This window comes from Danio aesculapii, chromosome 14 (genome assembly GCF_903798145.1).
Source record: "Danio aesculapii chromosome 14, fDanAes4.1, whole genome shotgun sequence".
Taxonomy (NCBI): Eukaryota; Metazoa; Chordata; class Actinopteri; order Cypriniformes; family Danionidae; genus Danio; species Danio aesculapii.
In genome coordinates this window covers 56,393,711-56,418,965 of record NC_079448.1, presented here as the reverse complement: position 1 = coordinate 56,418,965, position 25,255 = coordinate 56,393,711, and the positions used below count along the sequence as shown (strand labels likewise).

At 35.6% G+C, this 25,255-nt stretch overlaps 1 protein-coding gene and 1 pseudogene across 1 annotated transcript in view; one reads left to right on the top strand and one right to left on the bottom strand.

Annotated features, from left to right (window-relative positions):
* The first annotated feature begins 1,193 nt into the window (after positions 1 to 1,193).
* LOC130240395 (DNA-directed RNA polymerase II subunit RPB2-like) lies at positions 1,194 to 15,090 on the top strand (annotated as a pseudogene).
* A 57-nt stretch (positions 15,091 to 15,147) lies between these two features.
* Positions 15,148 to 25,255, bottom strand: part of igfbp7 (insulin-like growth factor binding protein 7) — an 11,593-nt gene continuing 1,485 nt past the window's right edge. The window contains exons 2-5 of the mRNA XM_056472751.1: positions 20,049 to 20,158; positions 18,916 to 19,023; positions 17,503 to 17,629; positions 15,148 to 16,155 (exon numbers count right to left, since the gene is read on the bottom strand). Of these exons, the coding sequence (XP_056328726.1) occupies positions 16,136 to 16,155; positions 17,503 to 17,629; positions 18,916 to 19,023; positions 20,049 to 20,158 (365 nt within the window). The 3' untranslated portion in view covers positions 15,148 to 16,135. The remainder of the gene's footprint in view (positions 16,156 to 17,502; positions 17,630 to 18,915; positions 19,024 to 20,048; positions 20,159 to 25,255) is intronic.

Here is a 25,255-nt window from a genome sequence, read left to right as displayed (position 1 = left end):
CACAATATTATTCATTCATTCATTCATTCATTCATTTTCTTTTCGGCTTAGTCCCTTTATTAATCTGGGGTCACCACAGCGGAATGAACCGCCAACTATTCCAGCATATGTTTTACACAGCGGATGCTTTCCAGCTGCAACCCATCACTGGGAAACATCCATACACACTCATTCACACTCATACACTACGGACAATTATAGCTTCCCCCAATTCCCCTATAGCACATGTGTTTGGGACTGTGGGAGAAAACCGGAGCACCCGGAGCTAAAAAGGTTGGACTTTGGCTGTGATTACTGTACTATGTGTAGTGAAAAGCAGGTAAAAGTGTGTATGTGCACCTGTTCTGTCCTGCCATGTGTGTTTTAGCTGTGTTATCAGTATGCAGGAACCTCTGTCTCTCTCAGTGGCGTGTCTGAACACTGTGTTTCAGAATCACACACAGGTTGACTGATTCCTTCACAGTCTGGTGTGTGTGTGTGTGTGTGTGTGTGTGTGTGTGTGTGTGTGTTTTGTTAAAGGAGACGGAGCTGTTTGATCAGCTGATCTCTCTTTTCAGAGCTGGAATGAATCTCAGACATGTCTGTTCACGGAGATTCCTGCAGCCAGTGTGAAAACACACACACATACACACACACACACACACACACCGGCATGCACGCTTGATTGAAATATACGAGTAAACATATAACATATATTCACACAATATTATATTGTGCATTACGGAGCCAAATCTGGAGCTAATATAATAAAATAACTGATGATAACGGTGCAAAACTGAGAACACCACATTCATATGTGAGAGGAAATATTCAATAAAACTAAAGAAGAGGGAAATCAAGAGAAACAAAATAATATATCATTTATTTACAATTTTGTATGTTTGATGTTGTTGTTGTTTTCGTGATATTGTGCTTGAAGTGAAATATATTCTATTTCTAAAGATGTTTGGGGACTAATGCACTAGATATATGCCCTAAATTCACTGAGAAATGGATAAATATATTCATTTTTTATAATGTGGTGTGCTCTTTTATGCTGAGCACTGTCTAAACTCCAATATACAAGACTATTTAAACTGTTGAAATGCTTAATATTCACAAGTATTACAAACATATGTAAATGATAAACAGCACATTATGGATAAATGTTGCACTGACATTCAGATCTGTACATTGCGATGCTGAAATGATATATGTCGTGCAGCCGTAGACGCATTTCTCTGATCCTCATGGTCAGATTCTCCTGGAATGAATCCAGAAGGGAGCTTTGAGTGGCTGAAGATTAAACACTTTATAAATTCCTGCATACATGCAAACAGCGAGTCTCTATAAACATTACAAACACAGCAGGGCAGGATGTGTTTGGGGCCCGTTAAACACAAATGCAGATGATCTTCAAATTGTCAAATAATGATGAACACACCGACATGACTGTTTAGAAATCAGGCAGTGTTGTATAATACAGACAGATCAGACTGTACACAGACCTCTAAACACATCTGAATTCCACTGCATCCCGGCTATATATAATGCATAGATTTAAACACCTGCATCAAAATAAAGCAGAGCTGGAATAATGTGTGGAGGAATTTAATGAATTATTTTTCTCTGCTGTTGATTTCTGGCCAACTTGTTGCAAATATCACCCTTATTAATAATCTGTGTGTTTAATAAGTATTATTTTAGCATTATTTTGGATTCAAAATTTGGTCCTATAATTTTATTCATTCATTCATTCATTCATTTTCGGGCTTAATCGCTTTAATAATCTGGGGTTATCACAGAGGAATGAACCGCCAACTTATCCAGCATATGTTTTACACAGCGGATGCCCTTCCAGCCGTAAACACTCATACACACTCATTCACACACACACACACACACACTCATACACTAGGGCCTGTTTAATTGATCAGTTCCCCTATAGCGCATGTGTTTGGACTGTGGGGGAACCGGAGCACCTGGAGGAAACCCACGCCAACACAGGGAGAACATGCAAACTCCACACAGAAACACCAACTGACCCAGCCGGGACTCGAACCAGTGACCTTCTTGCAGTGAGGCGATCGTACTACCTACTGAGCCACCATGATGCCTCCCTATAATTTAAATTAAATTAATAAAAAAATTAATTAACCAAGCAGTTGGTGTCGTCCATAACCTCGCTGGTTTGAGTCCGGCTGGGTCAGTTGGTGTTTTTATGTGGAGTTTGCATGTTCTCCTCGTGTTGATGAGGGTTTCTGGGTGCACAGTCCAAACACATGCGCTATAGGGGAATTGATTAACTAAATTGTTTCCCAGTACTGGGTGCAGCTGAAGGGAATCCGCTGTGTAAAACATATGCTGGAATAGTTGGTGGTTTATTCCGCAGGCGACCCCTGATGAATAAAGGGACTAAGCCAAAGGAAAGTAAATGAATAAATAAAAATTAAATAATCATTCATTAATCAGAATTCAATCTTCAAATCTTCAATCAATGTAGGTTTTGATATCAGTTCGTATTTCTGCTAGACGTGTGTCCTCAGTGTCTGACTGCGGATGTATTGTGTGTTTTCAGGGTCACGCTGTGGGTCTGGTGAAGAATCTGGCCCTCATGGCCTACATCTCTGTGGGTCGCAGCCGTCGCCCATCTGGAGTTTTTAGAGGAGTGGAGTATGGAGAATCTGGAGGAGATCTCTCCAGCCGCATCGCAGAGTGAGTTATTGAGTTATTATACAGCACGCTTTACTGCAAACATACTGCACAGTGGGCATGGGGATAACCAGCTCACCACGTTAAAACTGCTCCTATTTCTGTTATATGTTCCTGTGGTATATCATTATTACTGAGTTATCAGCCTTGATTCAGAAAACATTTCACTAAACAAATCTCCTATACACTGACATCCAGCATGCTGTAGAGCTGAACACGGCAGTGGCTTTACTGTATATCCACAGAAGATCAAGATATCCAAAGATGAATCTTCAAGAAATCTGTGTGTTTAAACTATGAAGACAAGCAGAAGGGCAATGCGTTAGTTTGACAGATATAAAATATTATGATGTCTCTTAAATAAAGTATATAGTGTTCAATGGGAATTATTTTTTATCTAGACAGTTCAATAGCATATTTTAGAGGGTAATCGCATACCATGATGTTTATATGCAAGGTTATCATACTGTCTGAGTCCCCATGACTATGCTCGTTCTGGCCAATGAGCTCTGATGTTAACTTGACAAGACTGACGAAACCCAATGGGCGACAGACAGAAACGCTCAGTAAGCATATTTTGCGTGTGTAATGTATGCGTGTTTGTTCCTTCAGTGCCACTAGATTTTTGTGAACGGCTGCTGGGTGGGCATCCACAAAGACCCCGAGCAGCTGATGACACACACTGCGCAAGCTGAGGAGGCAGATGGACATCAGCGTGTCGGAGGTGCTGTTCTGATCTCTAGATTATTCCTGCTTTATACTGTGCGCAGCAGCTGAGTGTGGTGGTGTTCTGTGGGTCTGCAGGTCTCCATGATCAGAGATATCCGCGAGCGAGAGATCCGCATCTATACTGACGCCGGCCGCATCTGCAGACCGCTGCTGATCGTGGAAAAACAGAAGCTGCTGCTGAAGAGGCGACACATCGACCAGCTCAGGAGAGAGAGTACAACAACTACAGGTGCGTCTGCGTTTCTCTCAAGTCATATTTAATGGAGCAACTCTGGAGAAAGTCTTATAGTTTTATTTCAGCTAGAATAAAAAGCAGATTTAGAATATTTTTAAAGAGCCATTTTAAGCTCAATATTATTAGCCCTTCAGCAATATTAGTGTTGGATTGTCTCCAGAATAAACCACTGTTTATACATGACTTGCCTAATTACCCTAACTTTACTACCCTAATTACACTATGTTAAGCCTTGAAATGGCACTTTAAAGTAGCTGAGTACTAGTCAAATATTATGTGCTGTCATCATGACAAAGAAAAACAGAAATCAGTTATTAAACTTATATCTATAAATGTGTAATGTGGTGTGTGTGTGTGTGTGTGTGTGTGTGTGTGTGTGTGTGTGTGTGTGTGTGTGTGTGGTTGTAGTTGGCAGGATCTGTGGCCAGCGTGTGGTGGAGTACATCGATACTCTGGGGAGGGAGACTGTGATGCTGGCCATGACCCCTGATGACCTCCAGGAGAAGGGCGTGGCTTATTGCTCCACATACACGCACTGCGAGATCCACCCGTCCATGATCATGGGTGTCTGCGCATCCATTATTCCTTCCCTGATCACAACCAGGTACTGGCCCATGTAGACCATGCCGATTAGGGTTGAGGGATCCAGAACCAGTTTGAAACACTTGATGAAGTGAACTTGATATGCAGATATTGTGACTGTGATTGGGCGTTATGATTTTCTTCTTGACTCCGCCACTGGTGTTTATTTTCAGCTCTGGCTTAACTTTCGGCTCCAGCCAATAGCAGAGCAGCAGCTACTGAGTAGGCGGGGCTAAAGATAGTAAAAAGCCCCTGATCCGATTGGTCAATTTAGACAAAGAACAATCATTAAAATAAATGTACTATCTGCGAGTACTATACTACTATCACCATGTATTGTGCAGCCCTATAATATACATCCTATAAGATTGCCTCTCTCCTGTCCACAGTCTCCAGAAACACCTACCAGTCTGCTATGGGGAACAGGCTATGGGTGTGTACATCACTAATTTCCCACGTGCGGATGGACACGCTGGCACACGTGCTGTATTACCCACAGAAACCGCTGGTCACCACACGCTCCATGGAGTAATCTGCGCTTCAGAGAGCTGCCCGCAGGTAAACACTGCAGAGTAAGCGTGGGTGTCCACAGCACTGGTAATAATCAGGGGCGTTTCAGCTTACCTTAACTTTTACTATAGAGAGGATTATGAGAAGTCTGAAGCTGAGAGTGAGAGAGGCCGGGGCTGAGCTTGTTAATGTAGCAATGTCAGCATACTCGTTAACTATACCACACAGGGATTGGCTGAGTGGGAGGGGGAGGAGTCTTTGTCAGAGATTTATTCATGAGAACTTCATTCATTCATTTTCCTTCAGCTTAGTCCCTTTATTATCAGGGGGTCACCACAAGCGGAATGAACTGCCAACTTTCATGGGAACTTTATAGAGTGAAATTATTGTTGCCATGTTCAAATAAGTGTTTCAAAATAAAATATAAAATAAAAAAATGTAATGAAGGCTAAGTGAAGAATTGCATTCTAAAAAGTACATTTTCTGCCAATTATAATAATTAAATAAAGTTAATGTAGCAATATTTTTAATATATTTGGGAAATATGTAAAAAATAGGCAATTTCTTTTTCATTTTTTATTTATAGAAAATTGTTGTGTATGTATGTATGTATGTTATATATTATTATATAAAATTATTTATTTTTACTGTGTGTGTGTTTTAACTATATATATATTATGCTTTAACTGTTGATAGAGGCTAGTTTTATTTTTAATGCTCTAAATAGAGTACTGTGATGCCTGTTATTTTAACATTTTCTCCTAAATTGGAAAATTAGGAGCTAATTTTAATGTTAAGACTAGAGTAATGACAATGAAAATTATGTTTATTAATAAATATTGTTTAAAGTTAGAGTGTTCTTTTACTGTATTTGTTTTAAAGTGAATGCAGTTTCTGTGTGCAAAAGAGACTCATTCATAAACAAAACAACAAAAATCTGACTGACCTGATGTGTTGTTTTGAACAGTAGTGTGTGCGTGTGTGCGTGTGTGCGTGCGTGCGTGCGTGCGTGCGTGCGTCGTGTGTGTGGTGTGTGTGTGTGTGTGTGTGTGTGTGTGAATTATTAATGTAAATTCAGAACACATAAATATATGCACATGTTTTGTAAAACAGGAATTAACTCCATCGTGGCGATCGCCTCATATACTGGATACAACCAGGAGGATTCTGTGATCATGAACCGCTCGGCTGTGGATCGCGGATTCTTCAGGTACGCTAGAGATCAGCAGGGGGAAGTTTAATTACACCAATGCTAAAAATCCTGCATTTCCACATGAAACTGTGTGTGTGCTCTCAGGTCTGTGTTCTACTACTACGCTCATACAAGGAGCAGGAGTCTAAGAAAGGCTTTGACCAGGAAGAAATCTTCGAGAAGCCCACACGAGAGACCTGTCAAGGTGCAGTTTATCTATTAATTATTGATATTTTTCTCTAATTACTGTAATTAAAATTACTTTTCTGCTGAAAAAGAAAAAGGGAATACTTATTTAATTACAGCTGCTTGTACTTAGCCCAATAAATTCTTAATTTCCATATTAGTCAATTCAGAGGAATAGATTTTGGAGATAATTCAATTTAGCAACAAAAGACATTCCTATCACTCATCAAAATTATTGCATATTATAAAATTATTCAGAATTTTAATGCATTTATTTTTTATTCCTGTATGCATTTTTATTTATATGCATTTATTTATTTATGCACTTGATCCTTCTATATGGTGGATCATAAAGCACTTATTTCATTTGAACCCATGCTCTGCTGAGTTTATCTATGCTTGTGATTTATTATAATTCATGCAGATTTGCTCCTGTACAGAATAATCCAAATCAGTCTAAATTAATGAATTGTTTCTACAAAGCAATGCTATCGCAATATACATCACAGAAAAACACAGTTAGGGAGTGTCGGATCTTTTCAGTATCATGCAGCTCTAGTGTGTAGGCCAGTGTGATTTCCCGTTTGAATCTCCACCTGTAGTAAAAGCCCTCCAGTGGATGTGTGTGTTGTTGCCTCTCCATCATCATATAAAGTGTTTGTGTGGTGCGTTTCCTCTGCAGGAATGAGACACGCCATCTATGATAAGCTGGATGATGATGGTCTGATCGCTCCGGGTGTGCGTGTGTCCGGTGAGGACGTGATTATCGTTAAAACGGTGACTCTGCCCGAGAATCGATGATGAGCTGGACGCACCAACCGCCGCTACAACCAAGCGGACTGCAGCACCTCTCCTGCGCACCAGCGAGACCGGCATCGTGGACCAGGTCATGGTCACGCTGCATCACCAGGAGGGATACAAGGTTCTGAAATCAGGGTGTGTGTGTCCTGCTTTAAACAACAATCGTCATCTGTCATTTATACAGCGCATATTACTTACAGTGCAGATTGGGTCAAAGAGCTTTAACACTCCTGTTGATGTATGGGTCAAAATCACATCAGTGTGGTGACCTGGAAATGACCCAGAGATTAGAAAAAAATTTATACTTTTTGTGTGTGGCGTGTTCTCTACTCTCCAAAACACACACACACACACACCCAAGCATGCATACACACTCCTTCACTCTCTCACACGCACACACACACACACACACACACACACACACACCCAAGCATTGCATACACACTCCTGTCACTCTCTCACACTCACACACACACACACACACACACACACACACACAAGCATGCATACACACTCCTTCACTCTCACACACACACACACCACACACACTAAACTGTGTATCAGATGTATAAATGTGTGTCATGTTTCTGCAGGTGCGTTCAGGTTCGTATTCCACAGATTGGGGATAAGTTTGCCAGTCGACACGGACAGAAGGGAACCTTGCGGGATCCAGTACAGACAAGAGGTGCGAGCTCTTTATTCACCTTTTTATGTGTTTTTATTTTTAATGTTTTTATTAGTTTTATTTTTGTATTATTTTTATTTCATTTATTATTTTTTATTGATTTTATTTTTATTCTATGTTCATATATATATCTGCATACTAATTATTAATAGCTACCTGTCCATATATTCCTCTAGTGTAAACTCTGATCATAGTTAATACCACCTGTATTATAATGTTCATAGTAACATCCTACTGTTCTCTTGCTGCTATTGCACTCCTGCTTAGACCTAAATTGCATTTCGTTGCCCTGTACCTGTACATGCGTAATGACAATAAAGTTGAATCTTGAAAGTTGAATTCACTCACCATTTACTGATCCTCAAGTGGTACCACCCTTTATTAGTTTCTTTTATATATCAGTAGATATAAAAAGATATTTTGAAGAATGCTCATGATAGGTTTTAGCTGTGAAATAACTAATCATTCAGCTCTAAACCTGCCGGAACTACTTTAGCTCTGCCTTTATTTGACAATAACCAAACACCTGAGAGTGACCAGCAGCCATCAGAATCCAGCATATATAATGTGTGTGTGCGTGTGCGTGCTAACATTATTAACATTTATTATAATTTTTATTTTGTTTTTTATTTTATTTATTAACATTTATTTATTTGTATTAATTTGTTATTTTATTTCACTTTTTATTTATTAACGTTTTATTTATTTAGCATTTGTTTTGTTTAAATATATTTTATTTTATTTCACTTTACTAACATGTATTATTATTTTTGTTCATTTGTTTTTATTTTATTTATTAACTTTATTTATTTTATGTTTAATATATTTTATTTTATTTAGTATTTTTGGTTTTAAATATTTAATTTTATTCATCCAAAACTAAAATCAGTGCTGTGAGTGAACATGAGTTTCATGATGTGTGTAAACGCAGCTGTTTCAAAGTACAGCATAATTGAAGACTTGAGACTTTAATCTGATATCTAAAGAATTGAGTCTTTAATCTACAGTGTGACTGACTTTACTCTGTATTAATGCTAATAAGTGTTAAGATCACAACACAGGCTTTGACCCAATCAGAGCAGAGTAGGAGAGAAAAGAGCAGATTCTGCTGTGGCTTCATGAGAAAATGTCAGTGTGGTGTTGTGTGTGTGTGTGTTATCAGTGTTTAGACTGGTCTGCAGCTGTTGTTTTTCCAGCTCCTCCTGATAGCGGAGACTCTCAGATGAGTTGTCGCACAGTCTTCACTGTAAATCCTCCTCTCTCTCTCTCTCTCTCTCTCTCTCTTCAGGATATGCCGTTCACTTGCGAGGGGAATCACTCCAGATATCATCATCAATCCTCACGCCATCCCATCCAGAATGACAGTCGGCCATTGATCGAGTGTCTACAGGGGAAGGTAGAGCCATGCTACTGACATCTGAGCCATCTGTGTTAAGCCCTGGTCAGATCACACGAATTTGTCACGATTTCGGCACTATTTCCTTGGCGTAGGGTATCGTGGGGATTCGTAAATGACAAATGGGTGTCGTGACGCAACATTCAATCATTTCTTCTCCGTAATGTGGCATAGTTCACGATAGCCAATACCAAGCCTGCGACGCCTCACGACACATCGCAGAGAGTCTAGCATGAGTTGTTTTTTTCCGTCTTGTGGGTAACACTGGCAGTAGGAGCACATCATTTCTCCGTTATATCAGCGGGTGCTGCCATTAATGTGCTGGGCAGGTAATCAGCAAAATGGCCTGCATTCATTGGTTCTGCAAACTTTCACTACCTTTTCTAAAATATTAAGGTGTTTACAGCAGTTTTATCTGACAGACTGGCACACATATGCAGACATCTCCATCTTACAACCAGTCTCTGAGTTCTCTCAGCCTTCAACAGAGTTTGTTTCTCTGGGTAATCTGGGAACATGTTCAGTGCTGTGAATACACTGCAGAAGCATCTCCTGCTTATTCAGATGTGTCATTAACACAGTTTAAATATCAGCGTCTCTGACACTGTCAATGTTACACTTTCATTTTATTAGGCTAGATTATTGTTTTATTCAGCAAACCTACACAATCTCATGGCAGTTCGTGTTTTGGCGCATGTAGCAGACGTGTTTTGAAGCGCTGCACCTCAGATGTTATTCTTGTTTATCGATAACTGACCAACAAAAGATGCATTAAAATTAAGATTAAAATGATGTCGGTGCCTATGTGGAAAGTGCACGGACACATGCACTCTGGTGTTAGCGACGACCCGGGTTCGATTCCTGCCTTGAGGTCCTATGCCGATCCTTCTCTTCTCTCTGCTCCCCACACTTTCCTGTCAATTCTCTGTACTGTCCTGTCATATAAAGGTGAAAACCCCTAAAATTAAAATGATAGTAAACAATATTCATTTAAAAATGCTTATTTTTTCCCCTCAAAGTTATACGAATGATGTTTGTTTGTGCCCCTCCACTACTCAACCGTGTGGTGATGATTTGTTTGGCTCTGTGGAAAATAAGGGTTTAATGAATGCTTCACTGTGATTGTATCACAAATCTCTGTTATATATTTGCTAATGCTTTAATATGTCATCATTTTAAAGATTATGAGCATCAGATTTTTCCTCAGTGCTGATGTGCTTTCATTTCTTCTCCGTCTCACTCGCAGCAAGTTCAGGTGAGGGAGTGTTAATAAGTAACCCTGGCAGGAAAATATACATCCAGATTTTAGAGAAAATATCTTAATATTAGAAAGGAATCATGAATTTGATCCTGTCCATGTGGAAAGGGAATGCCCTTAAATAATGTAGTTATTAGTTGTCTGCAAGCATCAGTGTTTGAGATTGAAGTAAGATTTATGATCAGATTGAGATGAGAAATATTGTTACAGCAACACTTGTGACTGCTTTGGGAAATAGTGCTCATTGTAGACGCTACAGGATGACTGATCGTGAACGTGTAGTCTGCCACATCTGTTACCCACGACAAGTCAAGATTTAATCAAGACAAAATCACATAATCTGACATAGTGACTTTGAGAAACCGACAATAAATTTCTGATCTGACCGGGGCTTTAGTGACACATGCTTATTCTGGAAAACACAGATTTAATACATGCACTTCAATAATTCTGCCATGGCTTGATTAGTCAATGAATGCATATAATCTGCTGTTTTCCTCCACTGAACTCCATATAAAGACAGAAACTCTTCAGCACAGGCTGCTCTAAAGGATTAATGCCACACACCAAATTAAGACTCGAAATCAGCCCAGAGTGGATGAAAATGACCCAACTGCACACAAGGGTTAAGCAGTCCATTGTTATTTCTAAATCTGGGTCTTCTATTGTGTTTATTTTCCTTTACACGCAGCACTTTGGTCAGCCTCAAGCTGTCTTGACAGGTTTATATACATTAATTTAACTAAACGAAAGCTGAGTTGTTTTTAATTGACCTCCTGATCTAAAAGAGCAAACTATTTCAGGAATAAATCTTTACTAGCTGTTGGCATTTGATCATCTGTAGAAACCAAACACAAATCATTATGTTCAATCAGAGTGTTAAATATTCTGAAGATCGTTATTATTTATCAATGATAATAATAGAAACCTGTTTTTAGACGTGTCTTGACTCCAATATGTTGCTGTTCTAGTGGTTTCTTTAATATGAAAGTTGTTGTTTTCTACAAGCATCTGCTAAATGAATAAATGTAATGTCAATGTGCTGTTGTGTTCAGGTGTCTGCTAATAAAGGAGAGATCGGTGACGCCACGCCATTCAATGATGCTGTCAATGTGCAGAAAGTCTCCAATCTGCTGTCTGAATACGGCTACCATCTCAGAGGAAATGAGGTCACCAGCTTAAATTAACATATTCATAATGATTATGGTCAATCTGTGATCATGTCAATAGATTATTAATAGATTGTCGATACTATTACTGTCATTTAACTATTATGATGAAACTACGACCATATTAACAGATTATGTTGAAGTTAAGACTATATTAATTGTTGAAATTACAGCAATATTAATATCTCATGTTGAAATTATGACCGTTTTAATAAATGTTTTAAACTATGGTCATATTAATAGCTTGTTGAAACTGCGACCATATTAATAAATGGTTAATTACAATTATATTAATGGATTATTCTAAATGTATTAATAAAGATTGTTGCAGTTATGACTTTATTATTAAAAATAGTTAATTATGATCATATGTGCATGCGTGTGATGAAGGTGTTTATTCCTGCAGGTTCTATATAACGGCTTTACGGGTCGTAAACTGACATCTCAGATCTTCGTCGGACCCACATATTACCAGCGTCTGAAGCACATGGTGGACGATAAGATCCACTCCAGAGCCCGCGGGCCGGTGCAGATCCTCAACAGACAGCCCATGGAGGGGCGATCACGGTCAGTTCTGCATTGACCAGCCTTTTATGTTATTTTATTTATTTTTATTTACATTTTTTTTTTTAACTTTATAATTTTATTACATTTTTATAATTTTTTTATTTGATTATTTTTATTTATTAACTTTATTTTTTATTTAAACAATATTTTAGATTTTATTAACATTTATTATTATTTTATTAACATTTGTTCATTTATTTTAAGAAACCTTTACATTTCGAATTCATTCTTTTATTTACATCTATTATTATTTGTATTTTATTGGTTTTATTTTATTTATTAACATTTATATTTTAATTAAACCGTATTTTTTCATTTTTAACATTTATTTTAGTTATTATCAATTATTGTTTAAAAAAGATTTATAAAAAATCACTTTATAATTTTATTTACATTTATTATTATTATTTATATTTTATTTTATTAACATTTATTTGTTTTTTATTCAAACAATATTTTTAGTTAATTAACATGTATTATTTTATCTTATTTATTAATATTTATTTAAAATATTAAAGTTATTTCAGTTTTACATTTATTGTTTGTTTTGTTTATTAACATTTATTTTTATTTATTTAAACAGTGGATTTTTAATTTATTACCATATTTTATTCACCCAAAAATCAGTGCTGTGGGTGAATATGAGCTTTCATAATGTGTGTAATGCAGCTGCTTGTGAATGCAAAAGATCTGCAAAGTTTCAAAGATCAGGATAATTGAAGATTTGAGACTTTAATCTGATAATCTAAAAGAATTGAGTCTTTAATCTTACAGTGTGACTATGGCTTTACTCTGTATATATGTTAATAAGTGTAAGTATTTAACCAATCACAACAGACTGGGTTTGACCAATCAGGGTAGGCTAGGCTCTCTGAAAGGCGGGTTTTAGAGACTGGATCTTTGAACAGACACTGAGAGAAATGAGCAGATTCTGCAGTGGCTTCATGAGAAAATGATATTTATTGTGTGTGTGTGTGTGTGTGTGTGTGCGTGCGTGCGTGTGTGTGTGTGTGTGTGTGTGTGTGTGTGTGTGCAGTGACGGCGGTCTGCGTTTCGGAGAGATGGAGCGTGATTGTCAGATCGCTCACGGAGCTGCTCAGTTCCTGAAGGAGCGTCTGTTCGAGGCCTCGGACCCATATCAGGTGCACGTGTGTAACCTGTGTGGACTCATGGCCATCGCTAACACACGCACACACACCTATGAGTGCAGAGGCTGCCGCAACAAGACACAGGTGAGCGCACTATGTCAATAAAATATAAAACAATTATATAAATATAAATAATAAAATACATTCATATATGAAATAATATAAATAAAATAAATACAAAATATTTAAATAAATACAAATATTAAATATAAATAAAATAAATAAATGCAAATATGAAATAATATAAATAAAATAAATACAAAATATTTAAATAAATACAAATATTAAATATAAATAAAATAAATAAATGCAAATATTAAATAATATAAATAAAATAAATACAAAATATTTAAATAAATACAAATATTAAATATAAATAGAATAAATAAATGCAAATATTAAATGACATAAATACAAAATATTTAAATAACTACAAATATTAAATATATAAATAAAATAAATAAATGCAAATATGAAATAATATAAATACAAAATATTTAAATAACTACAAATATTAAATATATAAATAAAATAAATTATTGCAAATATGAAATAATATAAATAAAATAAATACAAAATATTTAAATAAATACAAATAATAAATATAAATAAAATAAATAAATGCAAATATGAAATAATATAAATAAAATAAATACAAAATATTTAAATAAATACAAATATTAAATATAAATAAAATAAATAAATGCAAATATGAAATAATATAAATAAAATAAATACAAAATATTTAAATAAATACAAATATTAAATATAAATAAAATAAATAAATGCAAATATGAAATAATATAAATAAAATAAATACAAAATATTTAAATAAATACAAATATTAAATATAAATAAAATAAATAAATGCAAATATTAAATGACATAAATACAAAATATTTAAATAACTACAAATATTAAATATATAAATAAAATAAATAAATGCAAATATGAAATAATATAAATACAAAATATTTAAATAACTACAAATATTAAATATATAAATAAAATAAATAAATGCAAATATGAAATAATATAAATACAAAATATTTAAATAACTACAAATATTAAATATATAAATAAAATAAATAAATGCAAATATGAAATAATATAAATAAAATAAAATACAAAATATTTAAATGACTACAAATGTTAAATATAATTAAAATAAATAAATGCAAATATTAAATAATATAAATACAAAATATTTAAATAAATACAAATATTAAATATAAATAAAATAAATAAATGCAAATATTAAATAATATAAATAAAATAAATAAAAAATATTTAAATAAATACAAATATTAAATATAAATAAAATAAATAAATGCAAATATTAAATAATATAAATAAAACACAAAATATTTAAATACAAATAATAAATTTAAATAAAATAAATAATTAAATGCAATTAATTATTTAATTAGTATTAAATAATATAAATAAAATAGATAATAAAATGAATGAAAATATTAAATATGCAAATATTAAATAATATAAATAAAATAATTAAATACAAAATAAATAAAATAATAAAATACAATTTAAATATAAAATCCAAAATAATTAAATACAATTAAATATTATAAATAAAATAAAATGCAAAATAATTAAATACAAATATTAAAATAAATAATAAAATAATTTAATGCAAATATTTAAAACAGTAAATAAAAAAACTGCTGCTGGTGTAATGGTGTAATTGTTGTCCTGCAGATCTCTCTGGTGCGGATGCCGTACGCCTGTAAACTGCTGTTCCAGGAGCTGATGTCCATGAGCATCGCCCCGCGCATGATGACCAGCTGAGCACACACACACACACACACACACACACACAGGGCGCTTCTGCTGCTCTTATTGTTTTCATGTGTCGTCATTATTGTAGAACAGATGTTTTGGCTGTTCAACACAAAATAAAGCAAGTTTTTTTTCTAAAAATGAATAGTTTTATCATCAATATCTGATAGCAGAGTTCTCCCATACAGACAACAACACTCAAACTTGACATCTTTATTCATGAGTGATGTACAGTTAACATACAGTTATGAACGCATTAGATGCTCACAACTCTAAAAGATGACACTCATTTCAGCAAACGAGCCTTTAGATCTTAAACATTTCAAGAATTTAGAGATTTACTCAATCAAAAACTCTGAAGTAAATCAAATAAAGAAGGTTTTTTCCATTCACATCATTCTGTATTTCATATTGAACATTTTTATTTTGTTCTATTTTTAACAGAACTTTCATTTAGTAATAGAATTACTTGGTATAAGTGTAAAGTTTAAATGTAGTAGAATATAAAGCCCTATGCTAGACATCTTATCTACTAAACTTGGAGTAAATAATCTTAAAGGGGCGGTTCACACAAAAATGACCATCTCTTCATCATCTACTCATACTCAAGGGGGTTTCATGAGTTTCTTTTCTTTGTTGAACACCATATATTCAGAAGAGAATGCTGGAAAGAGCTGACATTTGAGCTCAACAGAAGAAAGACCACAACAAGATGAAGAAACGATGAGAGATTGACATGTTGGTCCCTTTAAGGCTTTAAAGAACAGCATCTAAACATTAGAGATACAGCTGATGCTTTATAGCACCACAGACATCAGCTGAAAGAGAAAAAACAAGTTGTGTGTGTGTGTGTGTGTGTGTGTGTGTGTGTGTGTCACCAAAAACACATCATGGAATATAACAAAGAAAAGCAAAGCATGCATCTGATAAGTGTTCAGTTGAGATAAATGTGATGATGTTCCCTATGAAGTGTGTGTGTGTGTGTGTGTGTGTGTGTGTGCTGCTGTGTCTGGGAGAGTCTGTCTGATGTTGGTGTTTTTCAGAGCGTCCTGCGGGCAGATGCAGGAGGTATAAAAATAAAGCATGAGCAGAGAGATGTCGGTCTGCTCCTGGAATAAAGTGTCCATGTGCTGGTGCTGTTGGCGTGAGCTGTGTGTGTGTTCAGTGCTTCGTCATGTGTGTCCTCTTACAGCTCGCTGTCCTTCACTGCAAACACACAAAACAGAGAGACCGTGAGTTTAGTTTCAGGTGCTTGAGCATATACTCTCAGAATAATTGCTCAGGTCCTGCTTTATATTAAGTGGCTGTATCTACTAGCTACTTGCAGCAGAAATATAAGTGCACCATACTTATTGTGTTGATGTTGTATAGCACAACACTTCTGCTGCTGCGGATGTGTGCAGTAGGGAAATTCATTTGTCTGTGGTAAGCATCAGTGTGGACATTCAGGTCTGTTCTCTGGAAACTCTGTGTCTTGTTTTGTTTCTGTAATGCTTTTAGACTTTCTCAGAATCACTCCATCAATCTGATCTGGGCTGGAATGCTGGAGCGTGACTGAAGAGTAGCAGTATAATGATGGATTGAGGCTCAGGATCTGCTGTTTTTACAGTGAACGAGAGGATCTCTTGTCTCTAAAGCATCTCGCTGACAGCCCGAGAAAACAGCAGTGCATGATGGGACACGTCTGACATGTCAAAGTCAGTCCTGGAGCGTGAAGTGTGGAGTACTGATGAACTCCAGTCACTCCCTGATTACTAAATACACAACTCAATGTTGTAGTAGTGATACAATCTGTTAGAGTACACATTTATCCTGATGTAATCGGACTACTTTTGGATTACATTTAGAATACTTTTAGTACATATTTATAGTGACGTAATCTGACTACTTTTGGATTACTTTTAGTACACATTTATCCTGATGTAATCTGACTACTTTTGGATTACATTTAGATTACTTTTAGTACACATTTATAGTGACGTAATCTGACTACTTTTGGATTACATTTAGATTACTTTTAGTACACATTTATGGTGACAATCTAACTACTTTAGGATTACTTTTAGTACTCATTTATGGTGATGTAATCTGATTTCTTTGGATTACATTTGGATTACACATCTATTCTGATGTATTCAGGTTACTTTTTGGATTACATTAGATTACTTTTATTATACATTTATGGTTATGTAATCTGACCACTTTTGGGTTACATTTAGATTACTTTTATTAGACCTTTATGATTATGTATTCGGACTACTTTAGAATTACATTTAGATTACATGTACTGAACATTTATTCTGATGTAATCTGACTACATTTGGATTACATTTATTACACATTTATGGTGATGTAATCTGTTTACAATGTGTTTGAGTTGTGACAATTTGCAACACGTTAGCTGTCGGAGCGATAAGGATCTTTTCTTAATTTGTAGTGTGTTTCGTAATTGCGTGTGCTTTTCAAATTGCCGCTCGTCCCCCCCCCCATTTAAATGACATAATCCAGCTTGTATGTAATGCGCTATAGTGACTGGATCAGTAGTTCACTCACCCGTCTGCACAGGAATATCACTGATAGATTCCACCACATGTATGGAGCCCACGGCGGACGCTTCGCCCTGTGTGTTGCTGGCGTGGCACTCGTAGGATCCGTCCTCGGCTTTAGTAAGCGGTGAGATCTGTGACCAGAGCAGCAGTGTTCACTAAACAGCCCCAGTTCATTGTGTTTTACAGTAAATCACTCTCGTAACGAGTTACTTCAAAACAGTAATTGTTAATTACATTATTACAATTGTATTTATCTAATTACTTCATTTGAAAAGTAACAGTTACTCAAAGTAATTTAACTCCTTGTCTAAACACTAATCCACATAAATCTCAATGTATAGATTTTGGATTACATTTATATAATCTGGCTACTTTTGGATTACATTTGGATTGCTTTTATTACACATTTATGGTTATGTAATCTGACTACTTGGGATTACATTTAGATTATTAAATAGACTACTTTAGGATTACATTTAGATTACTTTTTGTTACACATTTATGGTGATGTAGTCAGACTACTTTTGGATTACATTAGATTACTTTTGTTACACATTCATGATGATGTAATTTGAATACTTTTGGATTACATTTAGATCAATTTTTATTACACATTTATGGTTATGTAAAGGGATTACATTTAGATTACTTACACATTTTTTGTAATGTAATCTGATTACTTTTGGATTACGTTTAAGATTACTTTTCTTACACATTGATGGTTATGTAATCTGACTACTTTCGGATTACACTTATCGTGATGTAGTCAGACACTGCTTCTATTACATATTTATGGTTAAGTAAACGGATTACATTTAGATTACTTTTCTTACACATTTGTGGTTGTGTAATCTGACTACTTGTGGATTACATTTAGATTACTTAGACATTGATTATGTAAATGATTACATTTAGATTACTTTTGTTACACATTTGTGGTAATGTAATCCAAAAGTAGTCAGATTACATTAATGAAACATTTATGGTGATGAAGTAAGACTGCTTTGGATTACATTACTTTTATTACACATTTATGTTTATTTAATCGGATTACATTTAGATTACTTTTGTTACACCTTTATGATGATGTAGTCAGACTACTTTTCGATTGCATTTAGATTACTGTTATTACACATTTATGGTTATGTAAACAGATTACATTTGGATTACTTGTTGCACTTTTACAGTAATGTAATCTGACTACTTTTGGATTACATTACACATTTATTATGCGGAGTCATTAAAGCTGCACTGAAACAGTCGTTTATAAGTTATGTCCACTATATGAAGATAAATCCAACATGATTTTCTCAAAAAAAGCTGCATCAGGACTGAAAGAAATGACCATGTTGGATGAGGAGGAGAGTAAATGATGAGTAAATGTCCATTCCTGTTGTAAACTAATGCTGGAACTCACCAGTACCCATCCGGTGACCTGGTGTTTCTCGGGGCCGCCACGGGTCTGCACTGCCAGATTATCTTTATCTCCGGGCAGAGGGACAGGCCTTTCTGAGCCTCCAGAGACCTGCAGATCACACAGAATACACACACGCTATGAAGATGTACATTTTATTAATTTCACAGTGAACTATGGTGAATTTAACTCTTCTGTTAATTATTAGGGCAATGTTTTGTGTCTACTAGTTTAGTTTAGTGGCCAGTAGTCATGTAAAAATCAGCATAATGCACATCCAGCCGGTGGTTATTCAGAATAAAGCCTTCAGTCTTAAACAACAGCTGCTGATAAACCTGTCAGAATATATGAGTGAGATAATGTTCATCGTCATTCACTGTCAAAATCTAAACTCTCTGAGCTGTATTTATTCAAATATGTCAAACAAATACAAGTATTTATTCCAAATGTGTGTTTGAAATGATGAGAAATGTATTAGAATCTAGGGGTTTGAGGAACAGTGGAACAATATAAACATCTGAGACCACCATTAATGAGGATTTTTGGGTCAAACTCCAGCATTGGTTTGTTTTGATTGCTTAAACTCGGACTCTCTGGAATTGTGGGTAATACACACACACACATCACTCATGTCTCCAGACGTTCTGCAGGATATAATCCAGTTTCCTGCATTTCTAAAGCATAACTAACCCGATTATGATCCCAAAATAGAGCCAGTGTGACCTCTGCTTTAATAACTCCTGCACACACAGAGGAACGCTCCATCTGAAGGCGGATGTTTCCCAGGCTCTGAGGACTTCCCAGAATTCACAGTGACGTGTGTGTGTGTGTGTGTGTGTGTGTGTGTGTGTGTGTGTGTGTGTGTGTGTGTGTGTGTGTGTGCAGGAATGTGTGTGACGACCGGCCTGATCCAGAGTTTCCTCCTGTGTTTGTGCTGCTATTGTTGTGCTGTTATTCACAGAACGGGACGTCCAGAACACACACACACACACACCCTAACTTTACATAGGAGAACAGTGCAGTTTGTGTGCATGATGTGTTCATGTGTGTGTATGATGTGTGCATGTGTGTGTGTATGATGTGTGCATGTCTATTCATGATGTGTGTATGATGTATTGTGTGTGTAAGTGGTGTACCTTCCTCCAGGTGAGCACAGGTGTGGGGACCCCGATGGCTTCACAGCTGAGGAACACCTGAGATCCAGAGATGTTCCACACCTCTCCTGGAGGAGTCACGATCTCTGGCCCTACACACACACACACACAGCATTACTATATCTTTATTCTGGAACATGCTGAATATTAATGGGGTGTGTTTCAGCCACTGAATATAAACTACAAATAAAAAGTATTTTATATAATAAGTGCTATTTTTTAATCCTAGCCCTGAGAAGAAAATAAAAACTACGTTAAAATCATAACTTGGAGATAAAAAATCTAATTTTCAAGACAAACTCTTCTACATCGAGTACCAAACATTGAAGTCTGAATTCATTTAAATGCTGTAGCTTTTCTTTAATTACACTGATTAAAGACCGGCTTATTTAAGCATTAAAGCATATGAAAAAGCATCAGAAATCATCATCATTATATGGTGCCTCTGAGGAACAGATCAAAAATTCACTAACAAACTCTTTAAACAAGAATTGAGTCCGGCAAATGAATCATTTCAAGGTATTTAATGAACCGATTCAGTAAAAGATCTGACTCAAGAGAGTGGTTTGATTCAGACTCGTGAACCCGCGCGGGTGAATCTGACGGACATTTCTTCACACAAATCAATCACGAGGCTTCAAAATACATCAGATAACCTATAAATCAGTCACATTGCGTTTAATTCGTGTTGTTGTTTGGAGCCTGTCTTCAAGATATTCCTCAAAAAGCGGGAAGTAAACAAGAACAACATGAGGTGAGTAAACAGTGAGCTTTCATGATTAAAAATAATATATAACACAAATGTTACTTCACGAACACAATGTAGCTAGAACATCTTCACGAACTTTGTCCAGGCTTCTTTAGCAATAATATTACTTGTCAATCGCGGCATTTTACGATTAGATATAGTTAATAACCTTCACCTGTATGTCGAGTCATTAGCGATACAATCAGAGTCGCGGGAACGCAAATATACGCCACCTACTGTCTGAGAGATGAACTGCAGTAACAGTAAATCCTTGCATTTCTCTATTAATGTCAGAAAATCTGTATTGATCCATGTGTACTGTTCAGATTGACTCTCCTTTGGTGATGTTGGTGCTGTTTTTACTCCATTGTCTTCCATTATAATCACATTTATTGATTGTAAAGCCAAGACAGCAGATAGTCATGCATTCTAGACTGCTGCTGGTTTCTCTGTTGGGATTAAGAGGGACGATCTGTCATCTTTACTGTTGTTGTGTATTGTTGAAATTCAAAGCATTTTTGCTACTAAAATCATCCAATTTGCTGAAACACAGAGAAAGATGAGGCCAAATTAAGACTCAAAGTCAGCCCAGAGTGGATAAAAACAACCCAACAGCACACAAGGGGTAATAGCAATGTATTCTATGATGCCAAGTTGCCTTGGATTAAAATGTCTGTTAAATTACTAATTATAATGACAACATTATAAAGTCGTGTCTTGTGTTCTCAACTCCCCTACTGTCTGTTTCACAATATTATTCATTCATTCATTCATTCATTCATTTTCTTTTCGGCTTAGTCCCTTTATTAATCTGGGGTCACCACAGCGGAATGAACCGCCAACTATTCCAGCATATGTTTTACACAGCGGATGCTTTTCCAGCTGCAACCCATCACTGGGAAACATCCATACACACTCATTCACACTCATACACTACGGACAATTATAGCTTCCCCAATTCCCCTATAGCACATGTGTTTGGACTGTGGGAGAAACCGGAGCACCCGGAGCTAAAAAAGGTTGACTTTGGCTGTGATTACTGTACTATGTGTAGTGAAAAGCAGGTAAAAGTGTGTATGTGCACCTGTTCTGTCATGCCATGTGTGTTTTAGCTGTGTTATCAGTATGCAGGAACCTCTGTCTCTCTCAGTGGCGTGTCTGAACACTGTGTTTCAGAATCACACACAGGTTGACTGATTCCTTCACAGTCTGGTGTGTGTGTGTGTGTGTGTGTGTGTGTGTGTGTGTGTGTGTGTGTTTTGTTAAAGGAGACGGAGCTGTTTGATCAGCTGATCTCTCTTTTCAGAGCTGGAATGAATCTCAGACATGTCTGTTCACGGAGATCCTGCAGCCAGTGTGAAAACACACACACATACACACACACACACACACACACCGGCATGCACGCTTGATTGAAATATACGAGTAAACATATAACATATATCACACAATATTATATTTGTGCATTACGGAGCCAAATCTGGAGCTAATATAATAAAATAACTGATGATAACGGTGCAAAACTGAGAACACCACATTCATATGTGAGAGGAAATATTCAATAAAACTAAAGAAGAGGGAAATCAAGAGAAACAAAATAATATATCATTTATTTACAATTTTGTATGTTTGATGTTGTTGTTGTTTTCGTGATATTGTGCTTGAAGTGAAATATATTCTATTTCTAAAGATGTTTGGGGACTAATGCACTAGATATATGCCCTAAATTCACTGAGAAATGGATAAATATATTCATTTTTATAATGTGGTGTGCTCTTTTATGCTGAGCACTGTCTAAACTCCAATATACAAGACTATTTAAACTGTTGAAATGCTTAATATTCACAAGTATTACAAACATATGTAAATGATAAACAGCACAATATGGATAAATGTTGCACTGACATTCAGATCTGTACATTGCGATGCTGAAATGATATATGTCGTGCAGCCGTAGACGCATTTCTCTGATCCTCATGGTCAGATTCTCCTGGAATGAATCCAGAAGGGAGCTTTGAGTGGCTGAAGATTAAACACTTTATAAATTCCTGCATACATGCAAACAGCGAGTCTCTATAAACATTACAAACACAGCAGGGCAGGATGTGTTTGGGGCCCGTTAAACACAAATGCAGATGATCTTCAAATTGTCAAATAATGATGAACACACCGACATGACTGTTTAGAAATCAGGCAGTGTTGTATAATACAGACAGATCAGACTGTACACAGACCTCTAAACACATCTGAATTCCACTGCATCCCGGCTATATATAATGCATAGATTTAAACACCTGCATCAAAATAAAGCAGAGCTGGAATAATGTGTGGAGGAATTTAATGAATTATTTTTCTCTGCTGTTGATTTCTGGCCAACTTGTTGCAAATATCACCCTTATTAATAATCTGTGTGTTTAATAAGTATTATTTTAGCATTATTTTGGATTCAAAATTTGGTCCTATAATTTTATTCATTCATTCATTCATTCATTTTCGGGCTTAATCGCTTTAATAATCTGGGGTTATCACAGAGGAATGAACCGCCAACTTATCCAGCATATGTTTTACACAGCGGATGCCCTTCCAGCCGTAAACACTCATACACACTCATTCACACACACACACACACACACTCATACACTAGGGCCTGTTTAATTGACCAGTTCCCCTATAGCGCATGTGTTTGGACTGTGGGGGGAACCGGAGCACCTGGAGGAAACCCACGCCAACACAGGGAGAACATGCAAACTCCACACAGAAACACCAACTGACCCAGCCGGGACTCGAACCAGTGACCTTCTTGCAGTGAGGCGATCGTACTACCTACTGAGCCACCATGATGCCTCCCTATAATTTAAATTAAATTAATAAAAAAATTAATTAACCAAGCAGTTGGTGTCGTCCATAACCCAGCATTTTATCTAGTGTAGTAATTCAACAGATAACCATCTTTACTAGATTTACTGTAGCTCAAATTACAAAATAAACGGAGGTAAAATATTACCAATTTACTTAAACCCTTTTTTTTAAATTGGAAAAAGTGAAGACTATAAAAATGCTGGGTTGTTTTAAGCCAAAGTTGGGCTAACATGAACAAACCCAACCATTGGGATAAAAAGAGTCATTTAAATTTAATTGAAAAATAAATAAATTGGCGGTTCATTCCACTGTGGTGACCCCTGATAAATCAGGGATAGTGTTTGACCAAAATGTATCAAATATTGAATATGTCCACTATTTGACCCAACATTGGGTTAAAACAGCCCACCGTGTGATTTAATCTATTAAAAGGCTTACTCTTGAAATGCAGTGAAATATGTAATATAACAGTAAATGTGCTGCAGTTTATCGTAGAGCTGCGCATGGTTGGATTTGCTCTTCAGTATTTGGACTCTCAGTAGTGATTATTAAACCACACTGAACTGAGCTCAACTGAACTGAACTTAAACACTACAAACTGAACTACACTGTTCCTATTTACTGTGACCTTCTATATGAAGCTGCTTTGACACAATCTACATTGTATAAGCGCTAAACAAATAAAGGGGAATATTACAAGGTTTCACCAACCCAGACTATACAGCACTGCAAACTATTCAAAATGTCTATAAAAGTCCCTTTTTTAAACTTGTCAAGTTGTTGTAAGAAAGATCAAGATCCCATAATGCAATTCACAAGCCGAGGTAAACAGGGGAAAATCCAAACATCTAAATATACATCACAAAATACAGAAAACTGGTGGCTAATTTACAGATCACAGTGGGAAATAGCATTAATCTTGTACAGATTAAAACAATCTAACAAAATAACTTACGACAATGCTCCAAAAACTAGTACAGCCAAGTATATATGCTATAGAAAAATATTAAATACAAATAAAAAAGACAAAATCAAGAAAAGCAAAAAAAAAAAAAAAAGGAAAATTTAGTTGAAACTTTGTATTTTGTATATATTTTTTGCAGTATTTAGCTTGAATTTAATTGTATTATCTTTCCATTTCTAAACATGTTTGGTGACTAAAACATTATTTTCTTAAATATATCTGTTTAATAAATCTGTTCTGTTTAAATGCACTAAAACACACTGCCTATATTCACTGAGAAATGGAGGAAATATTCATTTTTAAAATGGGCTGAGCTCAATTATGCTGAGCACTGTACATGGAAAAGGTAATAATCCTAAAACACACTGAACACTGTAAATGCAGGCTTCCACACAATTCATACATGTTGTCCCAACACAAATAAGGTAACACCTTTAACAAATGTATGTGGATTGAACATAAAAATTAAGCTGTCCCAATGAAATGTCAAGAATTGTGTTGTTTCAGCTCATTTTAAATAAGTAGTTTGCACGAGCAAAAAAAATTTTTTTTGAGCGAACAAATGATTTCTGCTAAATTATTGCAAACAATTAAATGCGCTCTAATAATGCTGGGTTA